Genomic DNA, 19138 nt, shown 5'->3' with positions numbered 1-19138 from the left:
AATTTTATTCATAAAAGAATGAGGTTTAAGTTGTTTACATAAAAGACATGTCCAAATGCTACCAAATAAGATTAGTTGCGCTTGCAGAGGTGAAACCATTATTTATGTAGAGTAACAAATTTAAAAAAAAAAAAAAACTGAAAATTAAATAGATAAAAAATGTGTTACATTTCGAAACAATGTTGTCAAAGTAGCAGAGAAGAAACTATTGAAAACAAATATCATGATGTTCAACCCCATTATCGTGTGAATGAAATGGGATTTTAATTTTTATGTATGCCGCATTTTCAACAGCTTTAGCAATTAAAAAAATATTATAACTTTTTAATATATTCCTCTTAAGTTCCTATTATTAGATATTTCCGTTACTGATGGTATCAGCAAACTTAAATATATTTGTAAATGCAATACAGAATTTTATGAAATCAGCAGGATGAAAAAACTGAGAATAGTTTGATCTTAATACTCGCACCAGTACTGTCTACCTCTCTTCAGCTTCTGAATCAATATTGGAATACCAATTCTAGTTATTTACTATCGTTATTATGTGCCATGTCATCGCCATTTCTCTTGATCAGAGTTTATGCCTCTCACTCTGTTTTCAAATTTAATTAATATACCGTAAACTGGGGTTACTTTGAACACAGAGGAAACTTTGACCTTTTTTTTTTTTTTTTTTTTTTTTTTTCAGAAAATCATATTTAGGTTTCTACATGCTGCATTTGTTATAGATGGAGGTAAATTATCATAAAATCATTCTCATACCAAATTTACCTCCATCTATAACAAGTGCAGCATGTAGAAACCTAAATATGATTTTCTGAAAAAATGGTCAAAGTTTCCTCTGTGTTCAGAGTAACCCCAGTTTATGGTACCTATCTAAACGTTCACTCTTGTGAATCCTAAATAGATTGTATTACATTTTCATGAATATATGAATCATATCAAACGAAACTATAATTGTCACTTATTCTGCTTCCATGCTTGTAAATTCTAGGGTTTGAATCTTTTGAATTTTAATTATTTTCGTTTCATTTATTTAGTTAGCTATGTTTACTTATGTATTTATTTTCCCCCAGAGACATTCGTAAATAAAATGTTGTTTAGTTGTCGCATACCTCCTATTCTGAACTATCGCCAAATTGTCTCATATTCCATTACACAGAGGAAATGAATAACAAAGATATGACACAATACATTCTTTCTTTTACAGCAACCCAATGTGTACCAACATTTATTAAAGAAATCTTAGATGCCAGGGCTGTGGAATTGGAAACAGTGGTATTTGAATGCCAGTATTCAGGCACTCCCACTCCTGGTGAGTTATTTATTTCTATGTGGTGATATATTTGCTATATAATAACACTTTGGGTAACAAAACTCTAAACAATTATAATTTTTCAGACATTGTTTGGTATCATAATGATAAGGCAATAAGAAACACCAAAAATGTACAAATTAGAATAAAAGACAACAAGACTACATGCACAATCCAAAAAGTGACTACAGAAGATGAAGGGACATACGTTTGCAAGGCAGCCAGTGAGATTGGAATGGTCATGACCAAAGCAAAACTAGAAGTCAAAGGTAATTACAATTACATTTTAAATTTTCTACTAATATTCTTGCAGTGCAATAAGATGAAAGTTGATATCAGTAATTATTGTAGAGCATTTATAAGAATGAAACAAAGATATAAAGAGTAATGTTATGAATATGATATGAAGTCAATAATTTTGTCATTTTCGTTTTCATTGTTGTAATTTTGTGAAATAATTTATTATTGGTATAGAATTAGCAGAAGACGAGAAGAGGGAACTAGTAATTAAGATGGCCCGTGAGGAACAGGAGAAGATTAAGATGGAGAAAGCATTGGTTGAAAAGAAACGTGAAGAGAGGCGTAAGAAGAAGTATGCATATGAAATAGAAAGGTAAATTACCTTTCTCATATACTTAACAAGTAATTTTAAAAATATGGAGTGTAAATTAGAGACGTCTTATATTAGTGTGAAGAGTTAGTCTTATCTGAATCTGTATTGAAATGGTTACAACTTTTTGTGGTAGGCTATACCACCGTCACAAGAAAACGTCTCTATATATTACTAGCTGTACCCGTGCTCTCCGCTACACTTGTTAGAAATAAATATAAAGTAATTACATAATTAAAATAGGACATCTGGTCCAGGGAACATTCGTGTTTGATAGAAGGATAAATCGTTTAATATGTCACTTAATTTAAATTGTATTTAAATAATTAAAATGCGATCATTTTGGTTCAGAGACCACTCATTTAGTGCAATGATAATTTCTTTAACATATTTCTTAATTGTTATTACATGCAAATAATTAAAATATGATCATTTGGTTCAGAGAACATCCAGACAGACAGACAGACATAAAAACAAAAATGTAAAAAAAGGGATTTTCGGTTTCAGGATGGTTAATTATACATGTTGACCAAGGCCCCTTATAGACGAAGTTATTTGTTTTTATTTAATTGCAGCGCCTTAGATGGCGTTATTTTAATTTTAAAACTCATTTATCTCATTAAATATCAGTCCTATAAAAATTTGGCATAGAATAAAACTTATCGGAAATCACCTTTAAAAAAACTTTTGTTATGTAATATTTTTCATGAAAATTAATAATAAGGGAGATATTTCGATTTATTTAATTCAAGCCCCCTTATAACCCCCCTTTTAAATAAACTATTTTGAATGCCATATAGCCTAAAATCTAAGTAACAACGAACTTAATTTATATTCCAATTTTCATATAAATCTGTTCAGTCATTATCGCGTGAAAAGGTAACAAACATCCAGACAGACAGACAGACATGCAAACAAATATTTCAAACAAAGCTATTTTCGGTTTCAGGATGGTTAATTATACATATTAACACCAATTATTTTTGGAAAATCGAAAATTATCAGAAAAATTTTGGTTACAGATTTATTATTAGTATAGATTTATACAAGTATAGGGAAGATAGCTGCATTTTTATTTATCTGTACATTTACCAGTGATGAATCATCCAATCTGTTAAAAAGTGTTGTTAAATTAAATAATGAATTAATCATATTAAATAAAATATGTCTTCTTGTTATACTACTACAAGGCACTGACTACATCTTAATATGTTTATATAATTCTTTATAAAATACGAGTATTATCCTGACCTAAATGTCATTTTACATGAAAGTAATAGAACATTGAAATTCTTGGATCCAGCTTTTAGAGTTAAAATATCGAATTTTTATTCTTATCTTATTAAATGTTTTGAATTTCTTATATCTTCTACTTATGTTCATTTACAGGGAAGCCTCAACCCTTGAATCCACAACACAGTTCACTGAAACGACTGCACAGGTAAATTTTGTACTTTTCTCAATGATTTTTTGTTTTTTCTTTTCTTAATTTCAAAGAAGTCGTACTTACTGTGAACGTATTTATGTGTAGTGCTGAGTTACACCGCTACTTTCTTTAGGATGCTAGGAAGGGAGTAATGCTTCAGAAGTATTTTCCAAAATCGTATCTAAAATCTGAAAATTTGGTTTTTTAAATTACAGCTCAAAAATATAAAAAAACTAGCTACATTGTTTTACAAAACTATTACTTTTAACAGCGTCAAGAAACTACAATGCAGTGCAGCTTCGATTATCGTCATTTTTTGCTACTGTCATTTTTGCTTATCATCGTTTTTGCCACATGACAGCTGTTAATATGAACAAACATGATGTTCCATCAGAATACGTGATATTCAGTGTTTATTTAATTTTACAGCATTTATAAGCTTTACTGCTAAATATGCTGTAAGAAATGTAATGTATTTAATTATTGTTGATTAAATTAAATTAGTGTGATAGTATTAATAAGGGATGACCTTTTTTTTTTAGTAGGTTATTTTACGACGCTTTATCAACAGCTTAGGTTATTTAGCGTCTGAATGAGATGAAGGTGATAATGCGAGTGAAATGAGTCCGGGATCCAGCACCGAAAGTTACTCAGCATTTGCTCATATTGGGTTGAGGGAAAAACCCCGGGAAAAACCTCAACCAGGTAACTTGCCCTGACCGGGAATCGAACCCGGGCCACCTGGTTTTGCGGCCAAACGCGCTAACCGTTACTCCACAGGTGTGGACATATAACACAGAATTTTGTTCAATGTTATAACCTAAAAGAAAGATATTTAAATGAATAGGTTTGATTTTCAGAAGATATTTAAATGAATAGGTTTGATTTTCAGAAAACATTATCTGTTTATAACATGAGTTTAAGCTTTTAAATTATTCAGTTATCATCACTTAGACAGCCGTCACAGGCTTGTGGAACAAATTAACGATGATAATCGAAGCTCTAATGTACTTAATTGCAAAAAATTCTGGCAAACTGATCGACAGTGACAAACTTCCAAAAGAAAGTAATTAATTATTGCATTTGTTTTCTAATATGCCAGTAAACATCTGCGAAGTTATTACAATAATACTTTTCTCTGAAATGTTGGTAGCTTTGCAGTTTAGTATATGCTGCAAGTTCATAGTTAAATCTAAAAGAAACTAATGCACATGTTTTTGACCCCAGGTTATATGTGTGAAAGACACTCCCTTCCCACGAATTCCTAGAAAAGTAATGGTCATCAGCAACACAGATATAACGGAATAATTATAATTATCATACTTTACTTTCGGTACAGGCCAAGGCAGAGACAGTGCTCTCTGTCCAAGATTCTGTGTCAGTGTCAGCTATCGCTTCTTGCAAGAAGATCGATGATGCCCAGGAAACGACTGAACCACTGACAGACCAGGCAAAGAAGATCATGCCTATTCAAGAACCAGTACAAGTCGTTGAGACAAAGCCTGTGGATGCAGTAGAAGATTTCAGAACCAAACTAACGAAACTGAGAAGCGTTGCTGCTAGAAGACTGTCTGAAGTTCAACAGCAACCTATCACTGTATCCGAAGTACAGCCACAGGTACAAGTGAAAGAATTCGTGCAGAAGAAGAAAGTGGAAGGAAAGGCTCAGAAGATTGTAACAACACAGGAAACTGTGACTGTTACTCAGGTCACATCCCAGGCCACTGCTAAAGAATTCACAGAGAAGAGAACAGAAGAGAAGGCAGTCAAAAAGATGCCCGTACAGAAATCTGTCACAGTTTCAGAAGTCCAATCTGAAGGAACTGTCAAGGAATTCAAACAAGATACAAAAATCAGCAAGGCTCAGAGAGTCATGCCTGTTCAGGAGTCTGTAACGATTTCAGAAGTGCAGTCTGAGGCTACAGTCAAGGAGTTACAAGAAAAGAAACCTAAGACCCGACGTGCAAAACCAGAAAAGAAACCAGCTGTTAAAGAAACTGCAGTTGTAACCCAAGTGAAGACTTTGACAGCAGAAGAAATACTCGAAACAGAGGAGACTAAGATAGCCACTGAAGTTGAAGATCTTATGAAATTTGTTAAAGCAAGGGAATTTGGTCCCGGAGAATCTCCTCTTAGAGAGTTAGCCAAGATTGGATTCCTGGTGAGACAAGGCATCTCCGTCAATGAGATCACCACACTTTACCAGGCAGATCGCTTCCCCGCGCTGCGCACTCCTGAAGCACAGTCGGCCATGGTGCAGCTGGTCGAGCGAGAGGGACACAGCGCCCTCATCTCTCAAGTTCTCACTGAGGAGTCTGCCACAGACGAAGATCGCGTAGCTGCTACCGTTGGTTTCCGAGCTTTCATGCGTATGGTGGAACTGCGCCATGCTGCAGTCGATGAGGTCATCACGCACTTCACACCAGAGGACTTCAGACCTCACGCTTGGGAGACTTCTGAAGCAACTCAGGTCAGTGCCATTCAGAAGTTAAACCGTTGTCTCAAATTGGCCCTTAATGTTTTATACAGAGAGTCCTTCGACACAGAAATTCGACTTCGACTGGTATTACATTTTTATTTGTCAGGGCCCTAGAATACAATGCTTCTTTTGGTTCACGTAGCAGAATATGATTTGAGTATGGTATTACAGATTATTTTTCAGGAACCTAAGGGGATGTTTAACAATAGCAAAATACATGTTCTCACAGGCAAAGCTGAAGTTATCTAGAGTCCACGGCAATTCGGAAGGCAGGTTGTCTGCTAGCGTTTGCGTCGAGAGAGACAGATAGAGAGAGCAAGGCAGCGTACAACATTGCCACATCGTACTTCACGCACGTGCAATACAAATAGCGCAGGAGAGAATTTAAATTATCAAAAGACAATAATGACCTTAGCCGTTGATTACTGTAAGCATGACACCAAACAAACCCTCTTTCCTTCACTAACAATATTCTTTGCACGTTTCTCAATCCCACACCACATGCTTCTGCAGTCGTTTCTTGCACGTTGGCAACGTTGCAGTCAGCATCAAGATGGCTGGCAGCATTCTGCTCGTTAACGTTATTATAATAATTATACACCTTAAACACTATTTTCCGTGCCTGCTTGTGTAATACTTGTGTCTTTACAGTCTCTTCTTCCATTTATTTACCTTACATACACATAGTAAATGTTAGTTTTACTTATTCAATGTATTGAAACACTCGCACGTGAACAAACGAACTCAGGAAGTGCTTGTTATAGACTGATTCTGATTAGTTCTCCTGTTCAAGCTTGTGATGTCACATGCCATACAGGCTACGGCGCATCTAGTGGCCACCCGCCTTCCGAATTGCCGTCTAGTCTAGCTTATTTGTCAGAAATCCGAGAGAATATTTTACTTCGAGAATAGTGTTTCTTTTGACATATATAGCAGGTCATTGCATTAGTGCCTAAGAATATATTTCTCAGAAATGTAACAGGATGTTTCACTACAAGGACAATGCTTTCAGCATGCAGCAGAACATGTTTTCAGTAGGTTATTGTAGCTTATTTGTCAGAAGATCAACAGGAAAATTCACTTACAGAATAATGCTTCCTTCAGCTCACATACCAGAAGAAGATTTCAATAGGGTATAAGATCTTTATTTCTGGAGTCCAATAGAATATTTCATTGTGAGTACAATGCTTTTTTCACCTCATGCATTAGGTAATTTCTCTAGATATAAGATGTTATTCGTCAGGAACCTAATATATATTCAAGAGGTCAATGTTCTTCTTCTGTAAGGAAGAAAGTCTTTGCTCCTAAGCAAGTTACGGTAGTTGATTTTTTCAGTCGAAGAATTCCCTGTTTTTTTATTGTTTTTTTATTAATCTCATACTTTGATGAGGAAAATATGCAAGATCGGAATATTAACTCTAAATCGTCAGTGGTCTAATGGCCACCATGTTTACCGTAAGATTCGAAATTCATGAAGATAGATATTTTTAAGGGATGCTGAAAATTCTTAATGTCGTCTCATTCAAGAAGGAAGTAAAGATGAATGCCCATGTATTAACTAAAGTCACATAAAAGAATCCTATCCCTTATTGCGAGAATTTCAGACAAAATTTCTGGCAAACTATTTTGCTTCCCATCATTTTATCTGTTTTGTGAACGGATGCTGCTGGGGTGTCAACGTCTTGCAAAACAATATGTTGTAAAAATTCTGAGACCCCTGACAGAAAAAGCAGGAAACAAAGTACAAAATATCAAGTCGGGCTCAACAAGCTAATATGTTTCAGTTTATCAGGGACTGAATAGTAGACAAACCGTGAAAAAAAAAAATATATATATATATATATATATATATATATATATATATATATATATATATATATTATCTTGAATAAATTTTATTCAGCTTCCTCCAAGTGAAGGCTGCCTACTAGACAAAGCTTACCATAAAATTGTTTTTTTAAATAAATGGTAGGTAAACAATTATAATGGAAAAAAATGGAAAAGGAAAAGAAATAACACAATTATAAATAATTGAAGACGACTAAACAAAACATCATTAATTCCAAAATATGTTATGTATGTATTCTTTAAAAATGAATACAATTTTCATTAATTTCCTTTTTTGAAGTGCAGCTGTACTTTATTTTCTGACTTTCCTCATAAGAAGATTAATTATATTAGTGATGGAATGTTTGAATAATTTTTATTTTTAATATAAATAATAAATAAATACCAGTATTATACAGGTTAGATGTTATATGAAACCGTGAAATTTTGTATTTTGGAGGAAATGTACTTATTTAAATGAAAATTAAATTACAGGTTGTTACCAGAGATACTACAACTGAAAGAGTGAAGGTCATGGAGCAAGCTGAAGTGCACATTGAAGGTACCGTATGGTTTCTTTTTGATGTGATCTTTTATTTATTAAAATACATAACCTATTAATGCTTTTGTTTACTGCAGGAGCACGAATGCTACGTAGTATCAACGTAAAGAAAACTGTCTCAGTATGTTTTCATGTTCAACTGAAAACTTTTAAATAATTATTATTGTCACTCATTATCATTATCATCATCATCATCATTATTTTAAATTATTTATTATGCCTATATTATATGCATAAGCTAACACATGTGTATGTTCTCTTGTAAACCACTTTTGTAGACGTTGTTGTGTAGAACTTTATTTGGTAGAGAGATGCAGCGTCTTAGCTTATGCTGTCCACCAAGCTTGCTTCACTGACTGAGCACTTTCACCATTTCCTTTTCCACTATTATTGCTTATTCCAGTTAATCTGATTTTACCAATAATGAATATGGTGACTGTGTCTTTATCATTGATTGCATAACTGTGCCTTAAGAAAATATCTGTTTTAAGGTAAGTGTATAATTGAATTAGGATTAATCCTTGATGTTGACTTCAGTTTTTGACATCACATTCTATTCTTTATTCTAGATATGCAGTATCTGATTAATAGATTTGTTCGTGTAGTTTAGGAGAAAAATTGAAAGCTATAAATATATTGTGGGAAAAAGTTAGGAAAGCTTTTCAGGACAGTAGAATCATACATAACTTTTTTTTCCCCCGTTATATTTTCCATCTTGATTGTGGATGTGCTGTAGTATAATGTCTTCTTATGCATGTCCTAGTTTACGGTACTTTTATTAAAATAGTCTTAAAATATCTGTACAGTCCCTTCTTACTGTGTATGATAAATTTCTGTTTACAATAGTTGATATTATAATTGCTTGTTTTAATTTTGCGATGGATGGAAAACATTTTACATATTGTAAAACGTAATAATGTTATATATATATATATATATATAATAACTCTTTACCTTATAGTAGATACTTGATAAGAATTTGAAAAACCTGTACCCTCTGAAGAATAAGAATGACCTGTACTCCTTCTCCCATGTGATGGCATCACAGAAAATCTGTCTACTTTTGAACACCATTGTGATGATGGAGCACAGTCACCTCTCGCTTTTCTTGTTCAGGAAAAGATTAAAGAGAAAAGAAGCAATCCCATTTTCAGAAAACATAATTGGCGAAAACTTCTTTCTACATTAATTTCCTCACCAATGCAGAAAATTTTCAAATTAAACTTCTTTACATTTTTTTCCACTTGAAAAAATCTCTGCAGAACAAACTTCGTTAAAGAGCTAGTTAAGTGACCCAATGAGTATCTAGAATTAATATGACTCTTTCCTTGCTTCTCCCTGAAAGACAAATACGCATCTTCAAAATGTCGTGTTTTCTGCATTTCATCCGAAATAAATTCCCATTTGAACCTTTCCTGCTTAATCCTATATATTTATTGTAATCTTTATATACAGGCTTTTTATATTTTTTTAAGATAATATAAATATTCTGTCCTCAAAATATCATTGATAAAAATTTGCAGAGAAATGCTAGAGCTTTATGCTTGTGAAGTCATATGATTGTGAATTTAATGTAATTGTCTTATTGTTTTGTTTGTTTTAACAGCACGGGCTGAAGTGTGTAGACCTGACGACGGATCCCTGTGCATGTTCCCTCCCTACTTGAAGAACCGTGTGTTGTCCCAGTGCGTCACAGTACTAATCTTCTGTGTGCTGATTGTGAGGCTGTTTACCTGGCTTCTAGCATTTGGATTTATGGATAGTCTGCTAACATGAGTTAAAACCATTCCAATCTCTTGTAGTTAGCCTTTGTCATCAAATTTAAGCCTTGACATTCCAGATAATTGTGTGTATGAGTGTGTGTATGTGCGTGCAAAAACAAGCGTGTTTGTGTCATAAGGTAACTTTTATTGAATGCATAGCTCGTCACAACTTTTAATTAATTGTGTAATTATTTTAATAGTTCTTTAAATGTTCTAGTCTTGTTAATAGAAGGTGTTTTGCACGGAAGTGTAAACATCTTATATACAACTATCCGTCCATGAAGTCACTCACTTTACCAGATAAATAAATCAGAAATCTCATTTTTTTTACTAGGTGGCTAGTGTATTCATAATTATTTCAAAGCAGTAGATGTTATAATGTAATTACTAAACTTTAATCATAAACACCTTATCTGTTTCAAGACTCCTTAAATTATTCATTTCATCTCTTTGTCTTACTCAGCACTATTAGTGCCAACATTTTCAAATTTGGGGACATTCAGTTTAATACAACCTAACCAAGGTGGGCAATGCCTAGTAGCATCATATGTACTGATACTTTCCAAAAAGCTGGAGGAGTGGGGTTTACCAGAATGGTCAATAAGGGCCGTATTCATAGACATTTTTAGCGTGGGCTTTCGGTGGATTATCAGCATTTTTCGTATTCATAAACCAGTGTTAGCGATGGGATATGATTTGAATTCTGTACTAGTAACCAGTGGATAGCCGGGGCTAGCTTAGTACGCTCGTAGCGCATGCTGTGAAATGTCTATGAATAGCACTCTAAATGTCTGATATTTTTACTTTAGTTTTTTTTTTTTTTTTTTTTCCAGTTCTCACTCTTTCTCTACATTAATCTGCATGATATCATATTTAAATACAGTATGATTATTGTTGGCATTATAATTGTTAATAACTTACTCTTAATTCAGATGGAAACACTTTCTTGTTTATTTTTAAGTACCAGTACAGTACTATAGTTTAAGAGTTATTAAAATATCTCTTGTACATATACATAAAAAAGATAACCATTACTTTCATATTTAGCAATAAACTGAAGCAGATTTCTGATATATTAAAATAATCTCACATTGATTTCTTTGCTTGTTTTTTATTAAACGTCATGTTTCTTATCGTTTAAATGTAATCGCTTTATCTATTAACTGAATTTATGCTGCATAACTTTTGAATAAGCCACAAACCTATTATCTTGGATTTGAATGTAAATAAGATAACATAAGTAATTAACAAACAAAAGGTGTTGTGTAAAAAATAATAACATTATATTTAATTGAATTTAATCTGAAATGTATATATTAGCCCTTCTTTGCATTCAATAAAAGTTATTTCACTGGTAAGAAAAATTAGAGTAGAGAGATAGTTTTTGTAAGTATTTTGTATATGTTTTATTTGTATATCTGAATAAAGTAACATAGTTTTCATTATAATTTAGATGAACGTAGTTGTTGTTGTTTATGACTAACTGCTTGATTTTTCATTTACGAACTCCACATCCTTAATAAATTCCTTCAATTCCACAGCCTTCCACTATCACATTACAACAAGACCACCTCAGAGTGATGAACATTTAATATATTTTGTTCTAGCATGAGTACAATAATTCATAATTCAAAATTGAGAATTATCTACAGACCACCATCAAGGTTTATTCTATGTAGGAATTGATTTAATTATTGTATTTTAACAATCAAAGCCGAAGTTTTTAACCAGTCCTAATACTACAGTTGGACATCACTCTGGTGAAGAAACAAAGTATCGTAATTCTGGGACTTAAAAAAAAAAAAGAGGAAAGAAAGAAAAGAAAAAGAAGCTTAACTAGTACATAAATGTCAAAATATTTAGTAAATTATTTATTTTTAATGTACGATCCTTTTATTAAAAAAAATTAATACTTTTCAGCCGAATTCCTCTGAGGTCTTCTCTTCAACAGCTGTTCTTATGCCCCTTATCTTATTTTAGTAAATTAGGGAATGCCTTTGAAGTGCTTAAGTATGAGGTTATAATAGAGGGTTTTTGTTAGCTGTTCCTCTATTGAAAATATTGTCATACATTCTCTTAAATATTATCTCACTTTTCATTTCATTTATTGTATTCCATAGATCTACATCAGCAGTGTAGCTTTGAGATGTGTGACAGTAAAAAATCAGACATATAGCTATAATAATAGTAAGTAGATTAATTATCCACTTTACCAGCATAAACAGTATATCAATTGGGTAGAAAGTATGAGTAGGGAGATAATGTTATAAATTGTCGTGATTGTGTCAATAACTGACATATTATATCTGGAATTTTTTAGATAACCTAAATCGTAAATTGAAATGCTACAAATTATAAAAGCTGAAATGCATACATGCACTAATATAAGGGGCATAAGTTTAAAACATTACTCTCATAGACAAATTTAACAATACAAGAACAATGAATGTATTTGTGCTTCCCTTATGATTAACTTTACAAGGTTTTGTATGTTTGTTTTTTTTTTTCTTCGTGTGTAGATGTGGTGGCAATTAGAACTAGCATATAGCCGAGTATTCATTAGCCTTTTTTTAAGTTATAAGGCAGTAATTTGTTTTTCAATTCAATGGAGCTGGCTTCAGGTTTTGTATTATTCGTTTTGCATCCCAGTAGAACATGTAGTGAAATGTAATTGCATGCAATTTTGCACGCCCTTGATTGTGAAATATATAAAAATCCATTAATTTTAGATTAATTATGACGTACTAGTAATGTTATTAATTTTATCTTCTGTCAAATTTAATGTTTGAGTATACTGAGATACGATTTGACTCATGGTGTTTATGATACCAAACTTGTTTGATGTACTACATCATGGACGCAGAAACATTTTGCATATATACATATCAGCTTCGTCGTCAGAGAAAGTAAGAGAGATGAAACTATATGATGTATCCGTCATCAAGACTTATCAGAACTTGGAAACGAATTCAACAAATAGAATTCACTTTCTTGCCTTCTCTGGTGATGGAACCGATCTTTCGTTCTGAAACGTTAGATATTTCTACATATATGAGATGATGCAAAAGAATGCAAAAATCTCTCACCATAACATACTATTTTAAGTTTTCTTGTTATTCTAGTATTAATCTCCAACTTTTGGGAGGAATATCTCCTAATGGCTTGAACAATTCAATTCTTTGCTTCTGAAACTTAGTAATTCTCTACAGAGCGTAAATTAATACCGTTTTATAAATCTAAGGAATTATAGAAGGTGATATGGTGAACATTTATCATTAGGAACCCATGGTCGGAAATACAAAATGGCAGATCCACAGTGCTAAGAAATGTTTGATTTCCTGTCTTTATGTATGACAGAGAACTTTCCACTTATTGGGTTGGCAATACATGCAGTATGTCATGTCACTGCTGCCTGGTCTCACAGATATCTTTTGGCAGTAAGTGATTGGAAGGGGATGCAAAAGGTAATAGCGTTCTTCATACTTAAATTATTCTATCATTTCTTATTTCCAATGATTAGCAGTGACATGACTCAATCGTATTAGCACTATGGATCCACCATTCCTCTTTCCGGCCATGGGGTCCTTATTGAAAAATGTTCATCATATCACCCTCTACAACTCATTAACTTTATGAAACGTCATTCATTTACACCCTGTGTTTTGGAACTGAAACGTTAGTACTTAATACATTACAAAAAAAAAAAAGGGAAAGAAATAGGTAATCTATAGAAAATATTTGAAGTTATTACATTAGAAAGGGTACATTTGATTTCAAATAGTGGTATTATAATTATGATATTGATTTAGTACCTATACAGACAAGACCACAGACACATAAAATATCTATCTAAATTGAACATATTTACAAAAAAAAAAAAGTTAAAAGCTTAATCGTGAAAATTTTACTGAAACACTCACATTCTACAGAAGGAAAAGTTGTTTTTTTCATGCTGTATAAAATATTCGAATTTTAAAATGGCAGATCATGCATAGTGAGAGTATACTGATAACATTTTTATTTGAAACTCATCTGCAAGCATAAACAAAAGAGTCCTCCTTCAGCAGCTACTGTTGATTTTTATGCAGTTATTGCATTATTTTAATTCGTATTCGATATTGATATAGTTGTGCAATGCAATGTTTTTCTCACACGACTATTTTTATGATTTAGATTATTCGAAATTTATTTGCTCATGTATGATATATGATATGAAAAGCATCACAAAGTACAACTCTCTCTCTCACTTGTCCTTCATGGTCTGGTGCTTACCATGTTTGCGTTGGGATCAGTTTCGAACCTGATACATCATAATGGATTTTTAAGGGGTGGTAAAAATTTTTTATCATGGTTTCCTTCATAAGGGGAGGAAACTGGAGGCCTCGTGTCTGGATCCCATGTCTATGCAAAAGATAACTCTACCTCAGACAAAAATATGCCGCATCTGTGGCTTCATCACTATCAGTCTGTTCTTCAATCCAGGTGGCCCAGTTTCGATCTCCAGTCACGTCGTGATGTAATTTGTGGTGAACAAAACAAAACTTACAGAGGGTTTTTTCTCGGGATACTCCCATTTTCCTCTATCATTCCACCAACACTCTCCATCTTCCCCGTATTTTAACCATCCTCTGCAATAGTTAATAATAGACTGGTGTAAAGTCTTGGGGTTAGTATGAATTTCCGATGCTGAGATAGGAAGTACTGGAGTCTGTCAGGACTGAGGCAGGATGGGTCACCTATCAACATCAGATTCACCCAGGCCACCTGTCGGACTTGAACAATCATCGCATGTATAGAGCACACAATGGGCTAAAGCAAGCAAGGACCTGTTCCGGGTTCAGTCATAGAAAAGTCAAGCCAGACAAAAGTACTGGTTAACCATTCTTCATTCCAAGTTCCATACTTTGCGGAGTGACGTCTCTGAGTCTAACAGAGGCCTCTACCGGACAGAGCAGGAAATAAAGTAGAAAATGTTGTTGCAGATATTTTTTAACTAAATGCTTATCTTCCTCAATATATCTATTCTTGTTATAACAGGCCTAACAGTGGTTGTTTATTGCGTAAACCACACATTTAACAAATGTTTCAGAATTTTAATATATCAACAATCATGGTACTGTATTTAAGTAATTTTATAAATTATGTTTCATAAATTCTGAAATTATTGACATAACATACTTGAAGGCTTTAATTTAATTCCCCAATTGACTTGAATCCTTTTAGTCAAAAATAGAAGTTTAGTGAAAATTACCATAAATAAATGGGTGATAGCAATAATGATTTTTGCTAGCCAATATATTTTCGTATAATTTTTCAAAACAATTTTATAAATATCTATGTAGTGAAAACCATATAAATTAATGAAAATGGACAGATGGTTAAAAATCATCCTTGTAGCCATGATTTGCAAATTGTGTATTCTATAAAAAAATTTAGAAAAATTCGTGGACACAAGTTCAATTGCTTTGCAAAATCCAATGCACTTGTTTCTTCGCAAGAATGTCTGTTTATGCATAATTTTATAAGAAATTACATTAAGTGACTGACTTGCAGAGAAGTAGACTTGGACTGAATGACGACAATAATAATAATAATAATAATAATAATAATAATAATAATAATCACTTTTAAGTAAAGTGCACTCTTATAACCCAATTTTTACTATATATATTTAATTATTCTAATTCACAATAGCTTTGCATAAGAAGTTCCTGCAGAAGTAACTATGCATTGGACTTTGCCAAGAAGTCTATGTTCGTGAATTTTTCCTGTTATGTATAAGGCAAGGTAAGTCGGCCATGCTGCACTTGTGCCATTGGTTGCTGCGGTTCAATTCCAGCCCAGAGCGAATTATTTCTAAAGTCAATAAAGAAATCCTTACCATTGTCCCTGATTGAGAAGAACCCAGATTGGTAATAAAATAATGCATTTCAGTATAATTAACAGTGGTTGATGTGAGACTGTGAATTAAGCAAAATACAAAATAAATTGCGTATCAATGGTGGTGAACAGCAACCTCATGTCACATTATTCAATTTTATAGGAGAGCGAAAAAACATTTTAATATCTTCATAACAAACAAATATCTGAAATAAGGGGATATTTAAATATCTTGTTCTTATGCCTTGACATAAGATGTGTTTGCAGAAGATTTGGAAAGACTTTTTTGATAGGGATAAAATGAACTCTCTCTTTGTTCATTTTTTTTTACGAGGCTGCTGTACAACACATCGATTTGTTGATTGTTAGAATTTTAATTTTGTAATATTATTATATAATAGAAGGATATTATATACTACAGAAGGTTAAGAATGCATTATTAATATAGAAAAACAATTAGTAATTGCCCAGTTTCGTTCTAAATTTGTGTTCAGCTTTCTCTGTTAGTAATATATGATGCCCTCTCCTATTTTCTGGAGATGCGAAGCAATATTTTCTAGCAGAACCAATTACTTTTTCATAAGGTGATAAGGTTAGAATAAAATTAGTGAAATAATTAGAAGAAACTATTCCAAGTACCCAATATCCAATGCATTCACTAGAGATTCTATTTTTAACGTTGTCTGAATTTGAACTCAGGTTTCCGATATGGAAATGTAATACATACTTAATTATCACAGCGGAATTACCAACCTTATTGTATCATTTGTCTTCAAAGTGATTTGTAATTTTGGTCTGCATAAATATATTTCTTTCAGATTTTTTTACTCCATTATGAAGTTAAACAATGTTTTGTTTTCATAGTTTGTATGTGTCCATGGTCTTGCCTGTTCCACAAAATTACTAATTTTATTAATTAAACATGTGGATTGTATTAGTAGAAATTTGTTGAAATAGCATTAGCTCCTAGGTGTGCCATTTTTTGTGTAATGCTAAAGTTTAAGAATCTGGTATTATTAACATTAGGAAGAAGTAATTTTGTTCTTTTGTCTTCCCGTAACAATATAATATCGATTAACTGAAAATTGGTTAGTTTATTTCCTATAATGTCATTTTTATTTTTTTTCATACTGGTATTTCAGTACCCTTCCATCCACAAATGTACTACTTACTGAAAGTGTTGCAAACATACAAAGCCAAAATAATCCCATATTTCCATATTGACATCTTGCTTTCAATACCAAACATGTTTATGATTACAACGTCATGATTCATATCATAAATCTAGTTATTACCTATAGTTCCACTAATTACAATCCACTATGTGTTACTAAGTAATTTTTTTTTTTTGTGATCATGTCCGTGTTTGTGTGTGTGGGTGATTATAATATATTTTGCAATATTTGACACATTACAGAGAGAAAGAAAGTAGTAAAGAAGACCAGGACAACAGAAGAGGCAGAAACAGAAGGTTTGATAAACAATACATTTATTTACTTTAATCTTTTGCAATCATTCACTCAAAAATTTTTTTTATGAGGACATTATTTTAATATGAACAATTGGACAAATTTAAGCTCAGCAGTAATGTATTTAATTACTGTAGATAGTTAAGCACATAATATACTCAAATATTCATATTTAACTCATTCCATTTACATTCTACAAAGTGCATTCGTTGTGCATTACAAGAAAAAAGTTATATATTTTATAGAAATAGAGTTTTTAATAATGCATTTACTGATCTCAGACACTAAATTGTTGGATATTAATATAGTATTTGTGTAAAACATAAGGTTCTAAAGTTTTAACAATCAGTATCCATTTCTTTATGCATTTTAATTAATATTTTCTTTTATAACTATGAATTTTGAAGAAACAGTTTTTTTCTAATATAAGACTCAGTGGTTTCTGTAGGTACTTCAGGCAATGATATTTTGAAGTAGGCCTAATCCTGAGGTTGCTAATCCAGACATGTCAACACATTTCCTAACTTCTTAACAAGCCTATTTTTTATTTCACTAAGAATAGCATTGTTATTACAATAGCTCTTTTATCGAGTTCTGTTCTAATTCGAACATAATGTTTAATCTCCTTATGTTTTAAGGAGTTTAATAATTGTTAGATATTTGTGATGATAATACATTCCTCTGAGATGCAAACTATCCAAAAATGACAATTTTAGTTATATTATTATTATTATTTATAGTAAAGATAACGTGTCTTTTTATGTATATTTTTTATTCTATTTATAATATCTCATTAGTAATTTTGATCGTTGTGATTGTGGGAACAAATATTGTGAAAATGATAGGGTATCAATCAGTATGTTCTTTATTTATGAGAACTTAAAGATAGCGGTAATGAAATATTTACAATTTCAATTTATAATTGATTGTCTCTTTTGTGAAAATTGTCGGATAATATTATAAAACGAAATCTAAAATCCCTAATGCTAAACTGAAGATTTAGTGACTGAATAAAGTTTTTAAAAGCAAAAATTTACCAACTTACCTTTCTTTCCGATCATTTGGCAGCCTCAGAATGTGAAATTAAAGAATTGACCAATTTTCATATACCGTAGTTTAATAGAATGTTCATATTTTTAAAAATGACTTCTGGTTTTCAATATAGTTACAGTGATAAAAATAGCTTATATAACAACTGGAGGATGCACTGAACTACCTTGCACTTTTATGATGAGATGAAGATTAATTATCTTCAATAACATTTTTGTGAATGCTACGAAATTAAAAACGAACATTCTTTTTGATATGTTCTATAATGCATGTATACTCACTGAATTAAGCATAGCCATAAGAAACAAGAGTGAATGTGTTCATCCTTTTATTATAGGATAAGATTCCCTTTTTACACTTTTAAATCATTGATATATGAATTGTGCAAGTGTCAAGTCGACAATCAAATTTAAAGTCAGAATTTGATTTTGTAAAATAAAAGTGACAAATACAAAATTCAGTGCACTCTCCAATAATAGCAAATAGTATTTTACTAGTAAAAAGTAAATATGTCATCTATGGCGCTACTTAATACTGTTCTTGCAGCACTTTATTTTCTTAAGCAATTATTTCTTTGGCACTAACAGTTTTAGATGAGCATTACAGTATTTTTTGCAGAATGTGCATTTCTCACATACTACTTGATGCAGTCTCCAAAATCATTAATACTACTTCAGTGACATTATTTCCTGTCTGTTTGATGATTTACAAATTGATAGAGAATTCATGTTAATGTAGTTTAAACTCTAGAGAG

The 19138-nt window shown here is 32.1% G+C and overlaps 1 protein-coding gene across 17 annotated transcripts in view; it reads left to right on the top strand.

Moving 5' to 3' along the window:
• The window catches only part of sls (sallimus), a 959631-nt gene that overhangs the window by 838117 nt on the left and 102376 nt on the right, over nt 1–19138 (top strand). For all 17 annotated transcript variants that reach the window (XM_069830434.1, XM_069830438.1, XM_069830435.1 and 14 more), the window contains 7 exons: nt 1214–1318; nt 1405–1587; nt 1793–1931; nt 3318–3369; nt 4694–5824; nt 8156–8222; nt 17283–17336. In XM_069830434.1, the coding sequence (XP_069686535.1) occupies nt 1214–1318; nt 1405–1587; nt 1793–1931; nt 3318–3369; nt 4694–5824; nt 8156–8222; nt 17283–17336 (1731 nt within the window). The remainder of the gene's footprint in view (nt 1–1213; nt 1319–1404; nt 1588–1792; nt 1932–3317; nt 3370–4693; nt 5825–8155; nt 8223–17282; nt 17337–19138) is intronic.

Source organism: Periplaneta americana, chromosome 7 (genome assembly GCF_040183065.1).
Source record: "Periplaneta americana isolate PAMFEO1 chromosome 7, P.americana_PAMFEO1_priV1, whole genome shotgun sequence".
Classification (NCBI taxonomy): domain Eukaryota; kingdom Metazoa; phylum Arthropoda; class Insecta; order Blattodea; family Blattidae; genus Periplaneta; species Periplaneta americana.
The sequence above is the reverse complement of the archived record's forward strand: the minus strand, read 5'-3'. Positions and strand labels throughout refer to the sequence as shown.